This window comes from Grampus griseus (assembly GCF_964374135.1).
Source record: "Grampus griseus genome assembly, chromosome: 16".
Classification (NCBI taxonomy): Eukaryota; Metazoa; Chordata; class Mammalia; order Artiodactyla; family Delphinidae; genus Grampus; species Grampus griseus.
In genome coordinates, this window is record NC_139010.1 from 58,335,232 (window position 1) to 58,351,122 (window position 15,891).

At 41.5% G+C, this 15,891-nt stretch overlaps 1 protein-coding gene across 2 annotated transcripts in view; it reads right to left on the reverse strand.

Annotated features, from left to right (window-relative positions):
- Positions 1-15,891, reverse strand: part of DNMBP (dynamin binding protein) — a gene marked incomplete at its 5' end in the record, with an annotated part of 76,261 nt that overhangs the window by 22,023 nt on the left and 38,347 nt on the right. For both annotated transcript variants that reach the window (XM_082673605.1, XM_082673606.1), the window contains 2 exons: positions 3,438-3,537; positions 4,385-4,578. In XM_082673605.1, the coding sequence (XP_082529731.1) occupies positions 3,438-3,537; positions 4,385-4,578 (294 nt within the window). The remainder of the gene's footprint in view (positions 1-3,437; positions 3,538-4,384; positions 4,579-15,891) is intronic.

Consider the following 15,891-nt stretch of genomic DNA (forward strand, 5'->3'; position numbering starts at 1 on the left):
GCCTATTGCATACCACGGTCACTGCACACTGTCCCTCCTTGTAAAGCTCTGAGCCAGGCGGTTCCTAGGCCCTCTCCTCCCCCATCCCCCGCACGCCTTCAGCTCATCTCAGTCGGCTACCTAAATCCTCGGTTGTCTTGGGACAAGAAGGGGAAGGGAAAAACAAAAATAAACAGCTGATATTGTATTGGGGTGAGATTATGGATATTCTGTTTTCATTTCCTCTTTTATTGTTGTCATAATACACAGGTAATAAAATAAATTGAAAAAATGTTTGATTAATAATTAATTCCTTTCAGATACCAGTTTCTCTCATTTCTTTCATAATTCAAATTAATAACCTACAGATACTTATTTCAAGTGCCTTATGAAATCTTATAAATTGGCTTTTATGCTTTATAGGGTGACCTCTATAAAAATGGGGTCACCATGGCTACCTCTAATCAATGTGTGCTTCTTCTTCCTCAACCCCCCTGACCTCTGACCTCTCCAATTAAACTGAGAGCAGGACCCCAGGCTTCAGTTTCTCTTGCAGCTGTTCTGTACAGAATTTAACAGCCTATGCAGAGATGACAGAAAAGACCTGAGTCTGAATGTCAGTCCCATCAAGTACTAGCCATGTGACCCTGAGCAAATTACTTCCTGCTGTAAGTCTCAGTTTCCAATCTGTAAAGTAAGATTAATAGCAGCTAAACCTCATAGGGTTGTTGTAGGCAACAAGTGTGATAAAGCTTGACATACCTTGAAAGGGTGTGTGGAGTACAATAAATACCAGAGAAATGTAAGTTGCACTATCACCTAACATCCCACAGCCATTCCTGCAGGAGGGCAGAGCCGTGACTGTTCTTATGTCCATTTCTCTCCCAGGTAAGTCAGGTCAATACCACCTAGCCTAAGTCAACATCATGAGCCTACTCCCCTCTCTAGTGATCTGTGTAGGCATATGCATGTGACCCAGCTCTGGCCAATGAGAAACAAAGAGGATTCTGGTGAGGGGGCTCTGGAAAGGCTGCTTACTATTAAATGACACAGGGTCAATTTTTCCTTCTGCTAGACGTTGTGATGTGTGTAGTGGAATGGCTAGAACTGTGGTAGCAACTTGTCACTATGATTCCAATAATATAGCAAAGTGATAAGATGACCCCTCCCACAAGGCACCAGAGCTGGTCTGTATGACCAACAGAATATGGCAGAAGTGATGGTATGTAGTATCTGAGATCAGGTTATAGAAGACACTGGGGGGACTTCCCTGGTGGCACAGTGGTTAAAAATCCTCCTGCCAATGCAGGGGACACGGGTTCAAGCCCTGGTCCAGGAAGATCCCACATGCTGGGGAGCAACTAAGCCTGTGCACCACAACTACTGAGCCTGCGCTCTAGAGCCCGCGAGCCACAACTACTGAAGCCCGTAAGCCTAGAGCCCATGCTCTGCAACAAAAGACACTGCAATGAGAAGCACCCCAACTAAGAGTAGCCCCCGCTCGCCACAACTAGAGAAAGCCCGCGCACAGCAATGAAGACCCAACGCAGCCAAAAATAAAGATAAATTAAAAAAAAAAAAGAAGACGCTGGCTCCCATCTTGAGCTTCCTCTTCCTCCTGGATCACTCACTTTGAGGAAAGCCTGAGGTCATGAAGATGGTGAAGAGGCTCACATGACAAGGAACCGAGGCTTGATGAGCTGAGTGAGCTTTTGGAACTGGATCACTGATGGAGCCCCAGATGACAGCAGCCCAGGTAACAGTTCGACTCCAACCTCATGAGAGACCCTGAGCCAGAATCACCTAGCTAAGCCACTCCCAGATTGCTGAACCACAGGAAAGTGATCTAACGTGTTTCTAGTTTTAAGGCACTAAATTTTAGTATAATTTATTACACAGCAATAGATAACTAACACAATTCCCTTGTTTATAAGAAATAATTGTTTTTCAAACATTTTGACAATGACCCACATGAATAAATACATTTAAAATCATGACTCAGGGCTTCCCTGGTGGCACAGTGGTTGAGAATCTGCCTGCCAATGCGGGGGACACGGGTTCGAGCCCTGGTCCGGGAAGATCCCACATGTCGCGGAGCAACTAAGCCTGTGCGCCACAACTGCTGAGCTCTAGACCCGTGCACTCTAGAGCCCACAAGCCACAACTGCTGAGCCCACATGCCACAGCTACTGAAGCTCACGAGCCTAGAGCCTGTGCTCCACAAGAGAAGCCACCGCAATGAGAAGCTTCCGCACCGCAACGAAGAGTAGCCCCTGCTCGCAGCAACTAGAGAAAGCCCGTGTGCAGCAATGAAGACTCAACGCAGCCAAAAATAAAGTAAATTAATAAAAAAAAAAATCGTGACTCAGTATACATATACAAAGAATTGGAAAAAAGTTTCAAAAAACTATAGTTATTATTTACAGTACATTCTGATATCTTCTATTTTATTGGAAAAATATATATTGGGTGCTAATTTTTTTTAGAGACCATTCAGTAGTTTTTTTTTTTATTAATAAGACTATAAATAAAGAAAGGCATCCTTTTTTTTTTTTGGCCACATGGCTTGCGGGATTCTTAGTTCCCTGACCAGAGATCGAACCCAGGTGCCCTGAAGTGGAAGCTCAGAGTCCTAACCACTGGACTGCTAGGGAATTCCCAAGAAAGGCAACTTTTCTTTTTTTTTTTTTTTTTTTTGCAGTACGCGGGCCTCTCACTGTTGTGGCCTCTCCCGTTGCGGAGCACAGGCTCCGGACGCACAGGCTCAGTGGCCATGGCTCACGGGCCTAGCCGCTCCGCGGCATGTGGGATCTTCCCGGACTGGGGCACGAACCCGTGTCCCCTGCATCGGCAGGCGGACTCTCAACAACTGCGCCACCAGGGAAGCCTGAAAGGCAACTTTTTGAAGATCAATTCTCCACGGCATTTCTACATGACTTGGGACAGCTCTTGTCCCAGATTATATTTCCAAGCGTGTTAATATAAACAGAAAGCCTTGGAAAATAGAGATAGATTCTCCTTCCTGGACAGACGGCAGGTTTGTTCCTGACCAGAATAACAATGTCTTCTTCCTGTACAAAGTTGGACGAATCTGCCAGCAGCCTGCTATAATACTGCGGTTTATCTAAGTGTGATTGGTTCCTTAGCTGTAAGATAAACCCACTGTGTTACTGGGTTCTAAACTGATCTCATGACCCACTAACAGGCTGCAACTGTTGGTCTGAAAAACATCATATCATGTGACAACAAAAATTTCTTCTATTGCAAGCATCCTCTATCACCTCAAGGTATATAAAAGGAGAAGCAGGGGCCAAATAACCTTCGAACTAAGTAATTAACACTTAATTTTCCTAACAAAACTACCAGCTGGGCCCTTCTTCCCCTGCCTCCTACCTATGAAATTAAACAAACAAACAAACAAAAAAACCTGCCTCTGAAACAATGGCAGGGGCTCATACCTACGGCATCGCTGATTTCCAGATCAGCCAATAATTGCTTTGAGACCTTAATCACCATCTGCATATTTCCAAAAAGTCCCTCAAAATCAATGTTTGGTATCTGAGAAAGGAAAACAAAACAAAGATGCAGAGAAATAAAATTAACGGCATATCATTCACATTAGGAACATCTCTTCAAAGGATGATACAAAAGCTGCTCAAGGTTATCTTCACTCACTCTCACGAAGTTTCCAGAGTGGGAACATCTAACATCGCCTTTAGTGTCACCATCTGTCCTTGATCCAACTACTTTCTGCTCCCCCCTCCCCCACTACCATAGTAAAATGACCGTAGAACCAATTTCTATAATTGTACTGGGACACAAATTCCACCCAGTACCCAAAATCGGATGGCACCGTCCACATCCTAGAGAAGTTCTGTGAGTGACTGCTCCAGGAGTCCACACTCAAGCTGAGCCCAGTGGTCAAGTAACAAGCAATAGGATTGTAAATCCCTGGGATACCAATAACGTTTTTTCCCTGTCTTCGGCATCTAAGAGAGTGTCTAGCATACACATATTAGTAAGACTTTCTGGAATAAACCTTATACAATCAGGTGCTACAGCCAGGTAACCCACCATCCCCAGACTTCATTATATTATTGCACAACCTCCCAGTAAAGTGACAATCCCAGACTCACTGGAACTGTTTTCAGGAGCCACAGAAACAGGAAATGTCCTAGGAATTATTGCAGTAACTTAAGTTAATAATGGACTTGATAAGTGACAGGATGGTGAACGCTTAAGTTGATGACAAATGTAAACTGGGGCCCTTGAATTAAGAGCAGCAAACCCAATAAATTTTATTTCAAACCCAATAAATCTTTGTGGTGAAAGCTTCCATACCCTAATGCATCAGGCTTGGAGAACCACGTTCAAGGCAAAGCTAACTTTCTCCCACAGTTCCCACCTGTGCCTGCTGCAGGGGTACCATGATCCGCTCCAGACACATTTCCAGATCCCGAATGTAGTCTCTCTCCGTCTGAAGAAGTTCCTCTATCACCTTGGCTCTCTTCTCCAGCATCCTCTGCTCTGGGCTTTCAGTGGACACAGACCCAGAAGGGGCCACTAGTGCTGAAGACTGGGAGGAGAGGAGTGTCATTTCTAGAAAGGAAAAGAGAACTGGTCAGTAGCTCTGGGTGTAAAAGCAGACCTCTGCAATAGTTTCAGTTGAAAAGAACACATTCTTTGAGAACCAAAGGTCTCGCAATTGTCAATCATCAGGAAATCTGATCCTCAAGTCAGTTCTAATCACGAAGATGAAGAGCTTAGAAAGCCATCCCTGCAGAAAGAACTTCTCCCATCTGCGATACCATTTCTAGAATCTGTCCTAAAAACAAGTAGCTGGCCCATTTTATGAGGACAAATCAGCGTCTACAACCTCCTTGGGAAAGAGGTGGAAAGAGGTGCTGTTCTTAAAAAGAACTGCTTGGTTAAGAATCTGCCAGCCAATGCAGAGGACACAGGTTTGAGCCCTGGTCCAGGAAGATCCCACATGCTGTGGAGCAACTAAGCCCGTGCACCACAACTACTGAGCCTGTGCTCTAAAGCCTGCAAGCCACAACTACCGAGCCCGCGCACCACAACTACTGAAGCCTGTGTACCGCAACAAGAGAAGCCACCACAGTGAGAAGCCCGCACACTGCAATGAAGAGTAGCCCCTTGCCACAACTAGAGAAAGCCCGCGTGCAGCAACGAAGACCCAATGCAGCCATAAATAAATAAATAAATAAAAAGAACTGCTTTCACTTAGTTAGGTATAAAACCCGTTTCATGAACTTAGCAGCAGAAATACCAAGCTGGAAGTTACAAATACTGATACAGCACATTAAAAATAATATTATGGGGAACATAATAATGCCAACTAAGGGAAAGACAAAAATTAGGTAGGAATTATCTGTCTGAGATCTGGGTGACTGTAGGGCCCACCTTATTCCAGTTACTGTGATGGTGGATTAATATTAGCATGTAATAAAATATGTAAAAACTGTTTAGATTCTCCCTATCAAAACATTAATGAAGGGGACTTCCTTGGTGGCTCAGTGGTTAAGAATCCGCCTGCCAATGCAGGGAACACAGGTTTGAGCCCTGGTCCGAGAAGATCCCATATGCCACGGAGCAACTAAGCCTATGGGTCACAACTACTGAGCCTGCACTCTAGAGCCCACAAGCCACAACTACTGAGCCCACCTGCCTAGAGCCTGTGCTCCCTAACAAGAGAAGCCACCGCAATGAGAAGCCCGCGCACCGCAACAAATACCCAACGCAGCCAAAAATAAAAAAATAAAATAAATTTATAAAACAACAACAACAACAACCAAAAAAACATTAATGAAGACTCACAAGCAAGTTTTGCTACTTCAAATGTCCTGGAAGATATAAATGTCCTATAAGTAGGAAGTTCTTTAATAGTATTTTCAATGAAAAAAACCTCTATAAAACCACACCACATGATCTAAGAATGAAAACAAATATGTATTTTGTCATTAGCTTTTACAAATACCTGTTACTTAGATACATATGAGGAGAGAACTATTATGCATGAGATGGCATTTGTTCATTTAAAATGAAAGTTAAATGCTAAAATAAACAACTGAGAAAATTTCAACAGTGAAGCAATCTCTGCTGTTTACTTCAAATTCCTTAAGATCCACTTTAAAAAATGACAAATTTGGTAAGTAAACATACTAGCAAGTCTGAGTATGATTACAAGAATGTTTTTACCCAGATCTAAGAAGCAAAAACACAAGTGTTCAAACTACTTACGGAAAACTAGGCTTTCACAGCAGATTATAGTCTCCAAAAACCTTCCCCACTGCTCCTTCTCTAAGAATTTAGGAATTCCAATGTTTAAAAAGTGTAACCCAGATTCTGGTTTCTAAAAACCACTCTTCAGTAAAAGGAACCAGAATTCTTCATGTGGAAAGGGCATGGAGCCAACTTGAAGTAGCTCCCACTGGCCAAATCTGTACAATTTGAGTATCAAAATAACTAAGCACAGCAAAGCATTGTAATCCATTGACTAAAATAAGAATCCACGAGCTCTTATTGATAGTATATAAGTATATAAATAAATGGAGGAGAAGAGAAAGCTCTTTCTTATGGTAGAATGTCAGCTAATAAATACAGAACAATGGAATTAGAAAAATCAGTATTTTGCAATCATCGGAATAAAATTTGGTTCAGGAACAAACCATCAGTGAATGATTCTGGTGTTGGTGGTAGGGTTTTGATGATGATCGGGATATCTACATAGTTTTGAACTAGTTATTAAAAATTATTTATTACAAAAATGAAAAAGTGACTCTAGAGTGGAGAAGTGGGTTACACCATAACCTAGTAATCAAAATTAACACGACCAATTAGGGACAAATAGACATCATGTGCTACCAAATGTCAGGTCTAGAAATAACACAATATCCCTATATAGAAAGACAGTCAAAGATGCATAATCTGAAATGAATCTTGAGGAAACATCAGACAAACCTAGGGGTTTGCATCCTTCAAAATGTCATGTCATAAAAGACAGAGGAAGCCTGAGGAGCAATTCCCAATTAAAGGTAACTGAAGGACTTCCCTGGTAGTCCAGTGGTTAAGACTCCAAGCTTTCACTGCAGGGGGTGTGGATTCCATCCCTGGTTGGGGAACTAAGATCCCACATGCACATGGTGCAGCCAGGAAAAAAAAAAAAGGAAGAAAGAAAGAAGGAAGAAAAGATAACTGAAGAGATGACAAATAAATGCAATGTGTGATCCTGAACTGAATCCTGATCTGGGGAAAAAATTGCTACAAAGGACATTAATAGGACAAGCTGATGAAACTGGAATATAGACTATAGATTGGGTGTATGATTAAACCAATTAAAAATTTCCTGAAATGGACAGCTACATGTAGAAGGATGAAATTCGAACATTCTCTAACACCATATACAAAAATAACTCAAAATGGATTAAAGACCTAAATGTAAGACCAGATATTATAAAACTCTTAGAGGAAAACACAGGCAGAACACTCTTTGACATAAATTGCAGCAAAATATTTTGGATCCATCTCCTAAAGTAAAGGAAATAAAAGCAAAAATAAACGGGACCTAATTAAACTTAAAAGCTTTCTCACAGCAAAGGAAATCACTGATAAAATGAAAAGACAACCTACTGAAAGGAGAAAATATTTGCAAATGATATGACCGATAAGGGATTAATATCCAATATATATAAACAGTTCATACAACTATACATCAAAAAAACAAACAACGCAGGACTTCCCCGGTGACGCAGTGGAGAAGACTCTGCGCTCCCAATGCAGGGGGCCCGGGTTCGATCCCTGGTCAGGGAACTAGATCCCACATGCATGCCACAACAAAGAGTTTGCATGCCACAGCTAAGGAGCCCGCTGGTGCAACCAAATAAATTAATAAATATTAAAAAAAAAAACAAAACGCTATTTCAAAATGGGCAGAAGAACTGAATAGACATTTTTCCAAAGAGGAAATGCAGACGGCATATGAAAAGATGCTTAACATCACTAATCACAGGGAAATGCAAATCAAAACCACAATGAGATATTAACTCACACCTGTCAGAATCGTTATGATCAAAAAGAACACAAATAACAAACGTTGGCAAAGATGTGGAGAAAAGGGAACCCTCCTACACTGTTGGTGGGAATGTAAACTGGTGTACCCACTGTATAAAACGGTATGGAGGTTTCTCAAAAAACTAAAAACAGAACTACCATATGACCCACCAATTCCACTCCTGGGTATATATCTGAAAAAAACAAAAACACTAATTCAAAAAGATATATGCACCCCAGTGCTCATAGCAGCATTATTTACAATAGCCAAGACATGGAAGCAACCTAAGTGTCCATCAACAGATGAATGGATAAAGAAGATGTGGTGTGTATACATATACACACACACAATGGAATACTACTCAGCCATAAAAAAAGAACAAACCGTTGCTACTTGCAGTAACACTGATAGACTTGGAGGGCATCATGCAAAGTGAAATAAATCAGACAAAGACAAATACTGTATAATATCATTTATATGTGGAATCTTTTTCTTTGGCTGCTCCAGGCAGCACATGGGAGCTTAGCTCCCTGACAAGGGATTGAACCTGCGCTCCCTGCACTGGAATCTCCGAGTCTTAACCACTGGACTGCCAGGGAAGTCCCTTATATGTGGAATCTAAACAATACAACAAACTAGTGAATATAACAAAAAAGAAGCAGACTCACAGATACAGAGAACAAACTAGTGGTTACCAGTGTGGGCGGGGAGGGGCAATAAAAGGGTGCGGGAGTGGGAGGCACAAACTACTGGGTATAGGATAGGCTCAAGGATGTACTGTACAACACGGAGAATACAGCCAATATTTTCGAATTACTGTAAATAGAAAGTAACCTTTAAAAATTGTATTAAAAATTTTTTTAATAAAAAAATTCCTGACATGGCACATCTATGGTGGTCATGTATGAAAATATCCATATTACACACTGACACTTACTAAGGGGCATAATATATGCAACCTAGTCTCAAACAGTAAAGAAAAAAAAGTGTGTGTGTGTGTGTGTGTGTGTAGAGAGAGAGGGAGAAAGTGAGCGAGAGAGAAAATGAAAACAAAAATATGGCATAATGTTAAATACTGGCAAATGTGAATAAAGGAGGATCTGTGTACCACTGCAATTTTCTATAAATTTGATATTATTCAAAATAAAACTTAAAAAGACATAATTAGAAAATTTCTCTTTTTTGGTAGAATGACAAAATTTCAAGCATAACTCTTATTTCATCAGAAATTAAGTAAATCATGATTAAATTAATTGTAGTGTACAAAAAATTGATTTTCAATGGCCTTATTTTAAATTTTCTTCGTGATTTCAAAGCTACAGAATTTCAGACCCAAATATGGTTTCAGAAGCTGTAAGTTGAGAAGAGAAATTCACCTTAAACACAGGACTAAAAAGCTCTGGAAAGGGAGAACACTCACTGAATTCCTACCACGTGCTAGGTGCTTTACGAGTTATGTCCCTGAACTCATTTAATATTCACATCAAAACTCTAAAGTAGTATTACTATTCCCATTTAACAGATAAGAAAACCTAGCCTTTGAGAGACTGACCAACTTGTCCCAGCCTATGTGATGAGTAAATGGCAGTTCTGGAATTTGAATCTAAATATATTTAAATCCAAATCCTGTATTTAAATCCACTTAATCCTGCACCATTCTGCCTCTCTAGCCTGGAATCTCAATTTAAAAAGGTCAGGGCCGGGGCTTCCCTCGTGGCTCAGTGGTTGAGAGTCCGCCTGCCGATGCAGGGGACACGGGTTCGTGCCCCGGTCCGGGAAGATCCCACATGCCGTGGAGTGGCTGGGCCCGTGAGCCATGGCCGCTGAGCCTGCGCGTCCGGAGCCTGTGCTCCACAGCGGGAGAGGCCACAACAGTGAGAGGCCCGTGTACCGAAAAAAAAAAAAAAAGGTCAGGGCCTATTTGCTTCAAATCTTAAAAATTCCCTGGAAACTATTATCTCTCAGGAATCAAAGTTCTATTAATTATAATACTTGAAAGCATAAAATACCAGCAAGCACTCATCAATTAGAAGTCAGCAACTTACAACCTAAGAGACACAATTAGATTTTCATTTATATTTAAAAAGAGAAAAAGAAATGGTAACAATTCTTCTAAAATATCAGCATGCTATTTTTTCCCTGCAGGTAGATTTATAAATTCTGGAACAGATTTTAAAAAACAAAAAGGAAAACAGTTTAGCTCGATCAAAAATCCCTGTGGGGTGTTTTTGGTAAATTGTGTTTCCTGGGCATCACCCCTGAGATTGATTCAGCAAATCTGGGTGGATCTGCAGTTTTAACAAAATGCTAGGTGCTTCTGAAGATGCAGGTGACCTCCAGGCTCCACACACACATGAATTAATACTAAAGGATTAAATCAAACTAGGAATACCTAGCTTGAAATAGCTGCAAATGTAAAATTGTTTTTCCATTATTCCAAATATACCCTAGGGGGGAAAAATGATCAACAATTTTACTATCTGGGACACCAAAGTGAGAGAGGGGGCCCCTCACCCTGAAAGCCTTTGAATCGCGCACTCCCCCACTCTTTAACTGGGGGAACCCTGAGAAAGTCCATTTTCACCTCTGGGCCTCAACGTCCTCATACGTACAATGAGGATAATAATACCTGTTTTGCAGAACTGTTGAGCAAATTAAACAAGGTAATTACTCAACACAAGTTAGTTCTCCCACAACGGGCCAGAAAGTGCTACCTGTACCAGGTTAAGGTAAAATGCACCGAGGAGAAATGGTTCAGATACCATAAAGTTCCACTTTTCTATAAGAACAATAAAATCTGGGGATGCGGAAGCACATGGAGGAAACTGAGGCCCAGTACCAGCCTAACAATAAAAGTTGCAGACTAGCCCCACTTTCTTCCTAGGGCGGCCCGGGAGGCGTTAGGAGCTGGGGCTGACTGCACAAACTTACTACTGTGATAAAGCAATTAGGGATGGGTTGTTTTTTTTCTTTTGTCCCACCCCATCCCCTCCCCCGCAAAGTCCCCATTCCATTCCTTCTCAAGATATCCTCACCCCCTCAGGTTAGTGCATGGTCCCAGGCTCATACCTCAGTGTTCCTAGGAAGCGATTCAGTTAACCTGCAGCTTCCCACAACTCTACCAACCACATTCCAAAGCAGAGTTAAAGAGAAAAGCCGCTCACTCTTCCCTTGCCTCTGAAAGCTGGCTCCGTCTTTGCTGGGGAGAATCTTTGAACCCCGGCGAGGTCCCAAGCGGCACTTGAATGAGGCGGCTAACTGTTCTACCTGCTTTTGTGAGGCTCCAGCAACCCCGGAACGTACCTGCAGCGCCAAAATTCTGGTGCAAATGTTCCCACGGGTGGAAGGGCTGGCAGCCAGAGCAGAATCTTCCCAGAGCTCTGGAATGCTCCACAACCCCCTAAAATCCTTTGAATAGGGTAGGCATTTCCCCCAGGCTTTCCCATATTTACATATGAATCGTCCCGAGTCCTCCAGGCTATCACAACAGGGCCTGTTCTAAAGGACGGAGCTGGAATTCTCCAATTCCTGGACTGAGATGCAGAAGAGCGGGCCCAGCTCTGCTCAGACTCAATGCCTTTTCCCTATTAGCTTTCCTTTCCTAGTCCTAAAACAGCCAAAACTCCACTTCAGGAGTTGTTTTTTTTTAGGTTTGTTTTTTTTTAATGTATTTATTTTTGGCTGCGTTGGGTCTTTGTTGCTGCGTGCGGGCTTTCTCTAGTGGCAGTGAGCAGGGGCTCACTCTTCCTTGCAGTGCATGGGCTTCCACTTCCACTGCTCTTGTTGCAGAGCACGGGCTCTAGGCACATGGGCTTCAGTAGTTGTGGCACGTGGGCTCAGTATTTGTGGCTCATGGGCTGTCGAGCGCAGGCAGGCTCAGTAGTTGTGGCACACGGGCTTAGTTGCTCCGCTGCACGTGGGATCTTCCCAGACCAGGGCTCGAACCCGTGTCCCCTGCATTGGCAGGTGGATTCTTAACCACTGCGCCACCATGGAAGCCCACTTCAGGAGCTTTTAATCACGAGTTTTATCTCTTTTTCCTACCCCTTGCTACATATTGTGTTTTTTTGGATACTCTTTTCAGGGAAGCAGTCTTATGATAAGAGGCAAGGATGTAAAGGGGGCAGCATTTGTCTACTTTTCTGCCCTTAGGACCTCTCATTCGGCAGGCAGTCCCTCTCCCTGGCCAGGCACAGGTCTCACTTCCCCCCCCCCCAGGTCTTGGTACTCTAGGTACCTTACCCTAAAGCCATCAGAATGCAGATCTTACCAGGCTGGTCCCAGGACAGCAAGAACAGCACAGAGTAATTCACTGGAATTGGGAGCCATGCTCACAGCTCACATTTACATTTTAAAAGAAAGTGAGGAAAAGAAAGTTGCCGAACAACATGTCATTTTTGTTTAAAAAAAGAAGGTGGAAGAAGAGGAGGAGAGAGAAAAAAAAGAGAGAGAAAACATGCAAAAACCTCTACATATTTCCATATACACACATATAATATGTAAGTGCACAGAGAAAGGTCTGGGAAGAGAATACACTAGACTTCTCAGCGAGTTTTGCCTCAGAGAGGGAACTGGGATTTGGGATAGAAGGATCAATGGGGACTTGAGCTGAATCAGTACTTTTTAATCTCACAAGAATCTATTAATGTATTGCCAGTAATTTAAGACAAACTGTCATGCTAGCCAAGATTCATCTCTACTAGTGAAATTTTAAGCAATCTGAGAGAAGAACTTTTGGTAAAGAGCCATCCCACTGCTACTAGGATGGCACCATTGACTCCTGAGGCGTTACTGGATGGTGCCTAACTCCCGGGTTGTTGCTTCCCTCCACCATTGAATGGAGCTCTTTTTAACTTTAAATTTTACCACATATTTATATGGCACTTACTCTATGTGTCAAGCATTGTTCAGGCACTTTACAAATACTGGCTTATTTAACCCTCATCACAATCCTACTATCGTCCCCATCTCACTACTGATGAATGAAGAGAAATTCAGTAACTGGCCAAGTATGTGGAAGATGTGAGCCCACACTGGCTCCAGAGCCTGCAATTGCTACTCTGCCTCTAGTGCTTTTTCCAGGCAGGCAAATCTTGAGAACTGTGACCTGGAAATCTACTTGTGGGTTTTGGTGACCACCTGGTAGCTAATGATAAAATGATGTGATTTTAAAGCACACTTAACCTCTGTGTAGCCACAGGTCACCCACCATTAAGACTGTGAACAATTATGTATCTAATCACATATACATATGTTCACATCATTATAGCTGTAAAACCCTACTCAGTATAACGTAAATAATTCCCCAGACAGAATCAAATCTAGCAGTGTCATACACAGTAAATATTCAATAGTATTCCAGACAATTTATGGCAGAAATTATGTGCAAGTGAAGGGATGTTTACCAGCACATAAAGAAAATTTAGAAACCACCAAAATTTCTCCCAAAATGGGCCTGTTAAATAAATTGCTGTGTATCTGCATAACAGAATGCTATTACAGCCACTGAGATACAGATTTATATTCATTAATACAGAACATTGTCTCATGTGTGTCGTTAAATGGAAAAAGATTACAAAAGAGCTTGTGAAAGAACTGCAATTTTGTTAAAAAGGGAAAAATATTTTCAATGCACATATCTGAAAATGAAAAAGTCTTGGTGACAAAATTCTGATTTTTTTCTTTTCTTTTCAACTTACTGTATTTTCTAGTTTTCCTCTAGTGAACATATAATATTGACATGACAAATAATAAGGTGGAAAAAAACATTTGCTATACAACAAGAATACTCAGTCCTCTCTCAATTACCCTGTTAAATCCCTTTCAAATTCTTTCCTCACTTTTTTATAATCTGAGACTTCTTTCCTGACCTAATCCCTTCAAATTGCTGAAGAAAATGGGTAATAAAACACTTGAAATAACAATTTGCTAGTCTAATAAGAAAAGCAAAAAAAAAACCCCACCTGCTTAGCAATCTGTCTAGAAAACTCTGAGAGGAAGCGATCTTTGTAAATTTGTTCATATTCCCACCAGGCCAAGTAGGGGATCATTAAGTCCTGGTTTTCCATGTGACCACATCACTCCAGCCGGCCCACCTAGCCCCACCACTTCTTTTCCTTCAGCACCTATGTTACTTGTATTTGGAGAAAGTTTATCCTGCTCAATGTTAAACTTTCAGCACTGTGGTCCCTGGCTTTTCTGTAGGACTCATAGCAGACTCTTCCCGGATCACCAGACTTCAGGGAAGAATCTATTATATTTTGGTCCTAAATCTCAACAGTAACTGAAAAAACTTTCCCTGTGCCTTTTGCTCAGTGACTGCCTTGCCTATTTTGGCAAGTAGCCTCCATCCAGCACAATCCCTGCTGGGAGGGTTTCCACCTCGGGAAACCCATTTCCCCCTTCTTCTACCAGGGCCTACCCTGGCCTCTAAAAGAAGAGCAAACAAGAGTCAAGTGCCCAGAGTACAAGAGTCTGCAACTTCTTATGCTGCCAGGATAGCGAAATTAACACTAGATCCTCTGAAACACCATTTTTGAACACTCACCAAATCCTAGAAAGGTGTGCTGTTAGGGTGCTTAAAACTATGAGGTTATTATTATTGTTGAATCTTTAGGCAGCAGAAGTGAAATAACCAAGAAGGCAAAGATAGTTTTTGTAAAATAATAATTAGAAATAAACCATCACTGTTTAATAAGCAAATTTTGATTACAATCAGCCAATAAAACTTTACATGAAAACTTTATTTTCAGACACACATCTGATGTTTTATTTACCAGGTCTCTTGAAGGAAGGTATTATTGCTCTCATTTTTCAAATGAGAGCAAAAAGCAATGAAATGACTTGCCTGAGACCACGCAGCTAATAACTATTCAAAACTAGCATCTCAAGCCGGTGCTTTCCATCAAATGTCAAGGCCTGTTCTGGGTTGCATGGCTTTTTGATATGAGTGTGGCTGTTTCCTGCACTGTATTTCCATTTTTGATAATAACATTACAGTGATGTCTCAAATTTTGCTCATTAACAGGACCCTCTGGTTATTTTTCTATCCTACTCTAGAAAACCAGATTTTCTTCAGCTTCTATTAGTTTACTTTTATTCCTTCCACTTGTTCTCACATTTTATGTATCTTTTAGAACTGTGTACAAAACAAAACAAAAACCAGTTGATCTGAGTTATAATCCCGTTCAAAGTTTTAATTACAAAAATATATGAAAATATTGAATAGAGAGCTACCAAGCAGACTGCTAGGAGATGGGGCAAAGTACAGAAAGCTGAAAAGTCCTTTAAAGTTTTCTTCCGTCTCAGGCAAGTCATTTCATCTGTCTGGTCCTCAGGAACAGCAAACCAAGTGGCGTGAAACTAGGTGGTGTTAGACATAAATTCATGAAACAAAACAATAATACAAAATAGAATGAACTTAAGCATTACGTATTTTGGTTACATTAATTTAAAAGGGTGAACCCAGTCTTTCAAAATAAGGATTCTTTCCAAGTGTGATCCAATATTTTTATGGTAAAACCTGATTAAGCCTAGGATATCAGTTAGTACTATCTTATTTTCTAGCTGAAACCTGGGGAAAAAAACAAAACCTCAATATGAGGGAACATAAATTGGGTTTTCCCCGGAACCCCAGTCATTCATGCTGTACAGGCTTCAATGAGCTCTCGGCATTCCAATAGTCACTCTGTTCCCTTATATCTCCCCAGGCTTCCACTTCTAGGGACACATGTGGAGCTGCTTCTAGATCTTGAGAGGGCAGCAGGCTCAGTGAATTAAGGTACTCAGACTACAAGTCAGAAGATCTGGGGTCTAGCCCTGCCCCCACCTTACCTGAAATG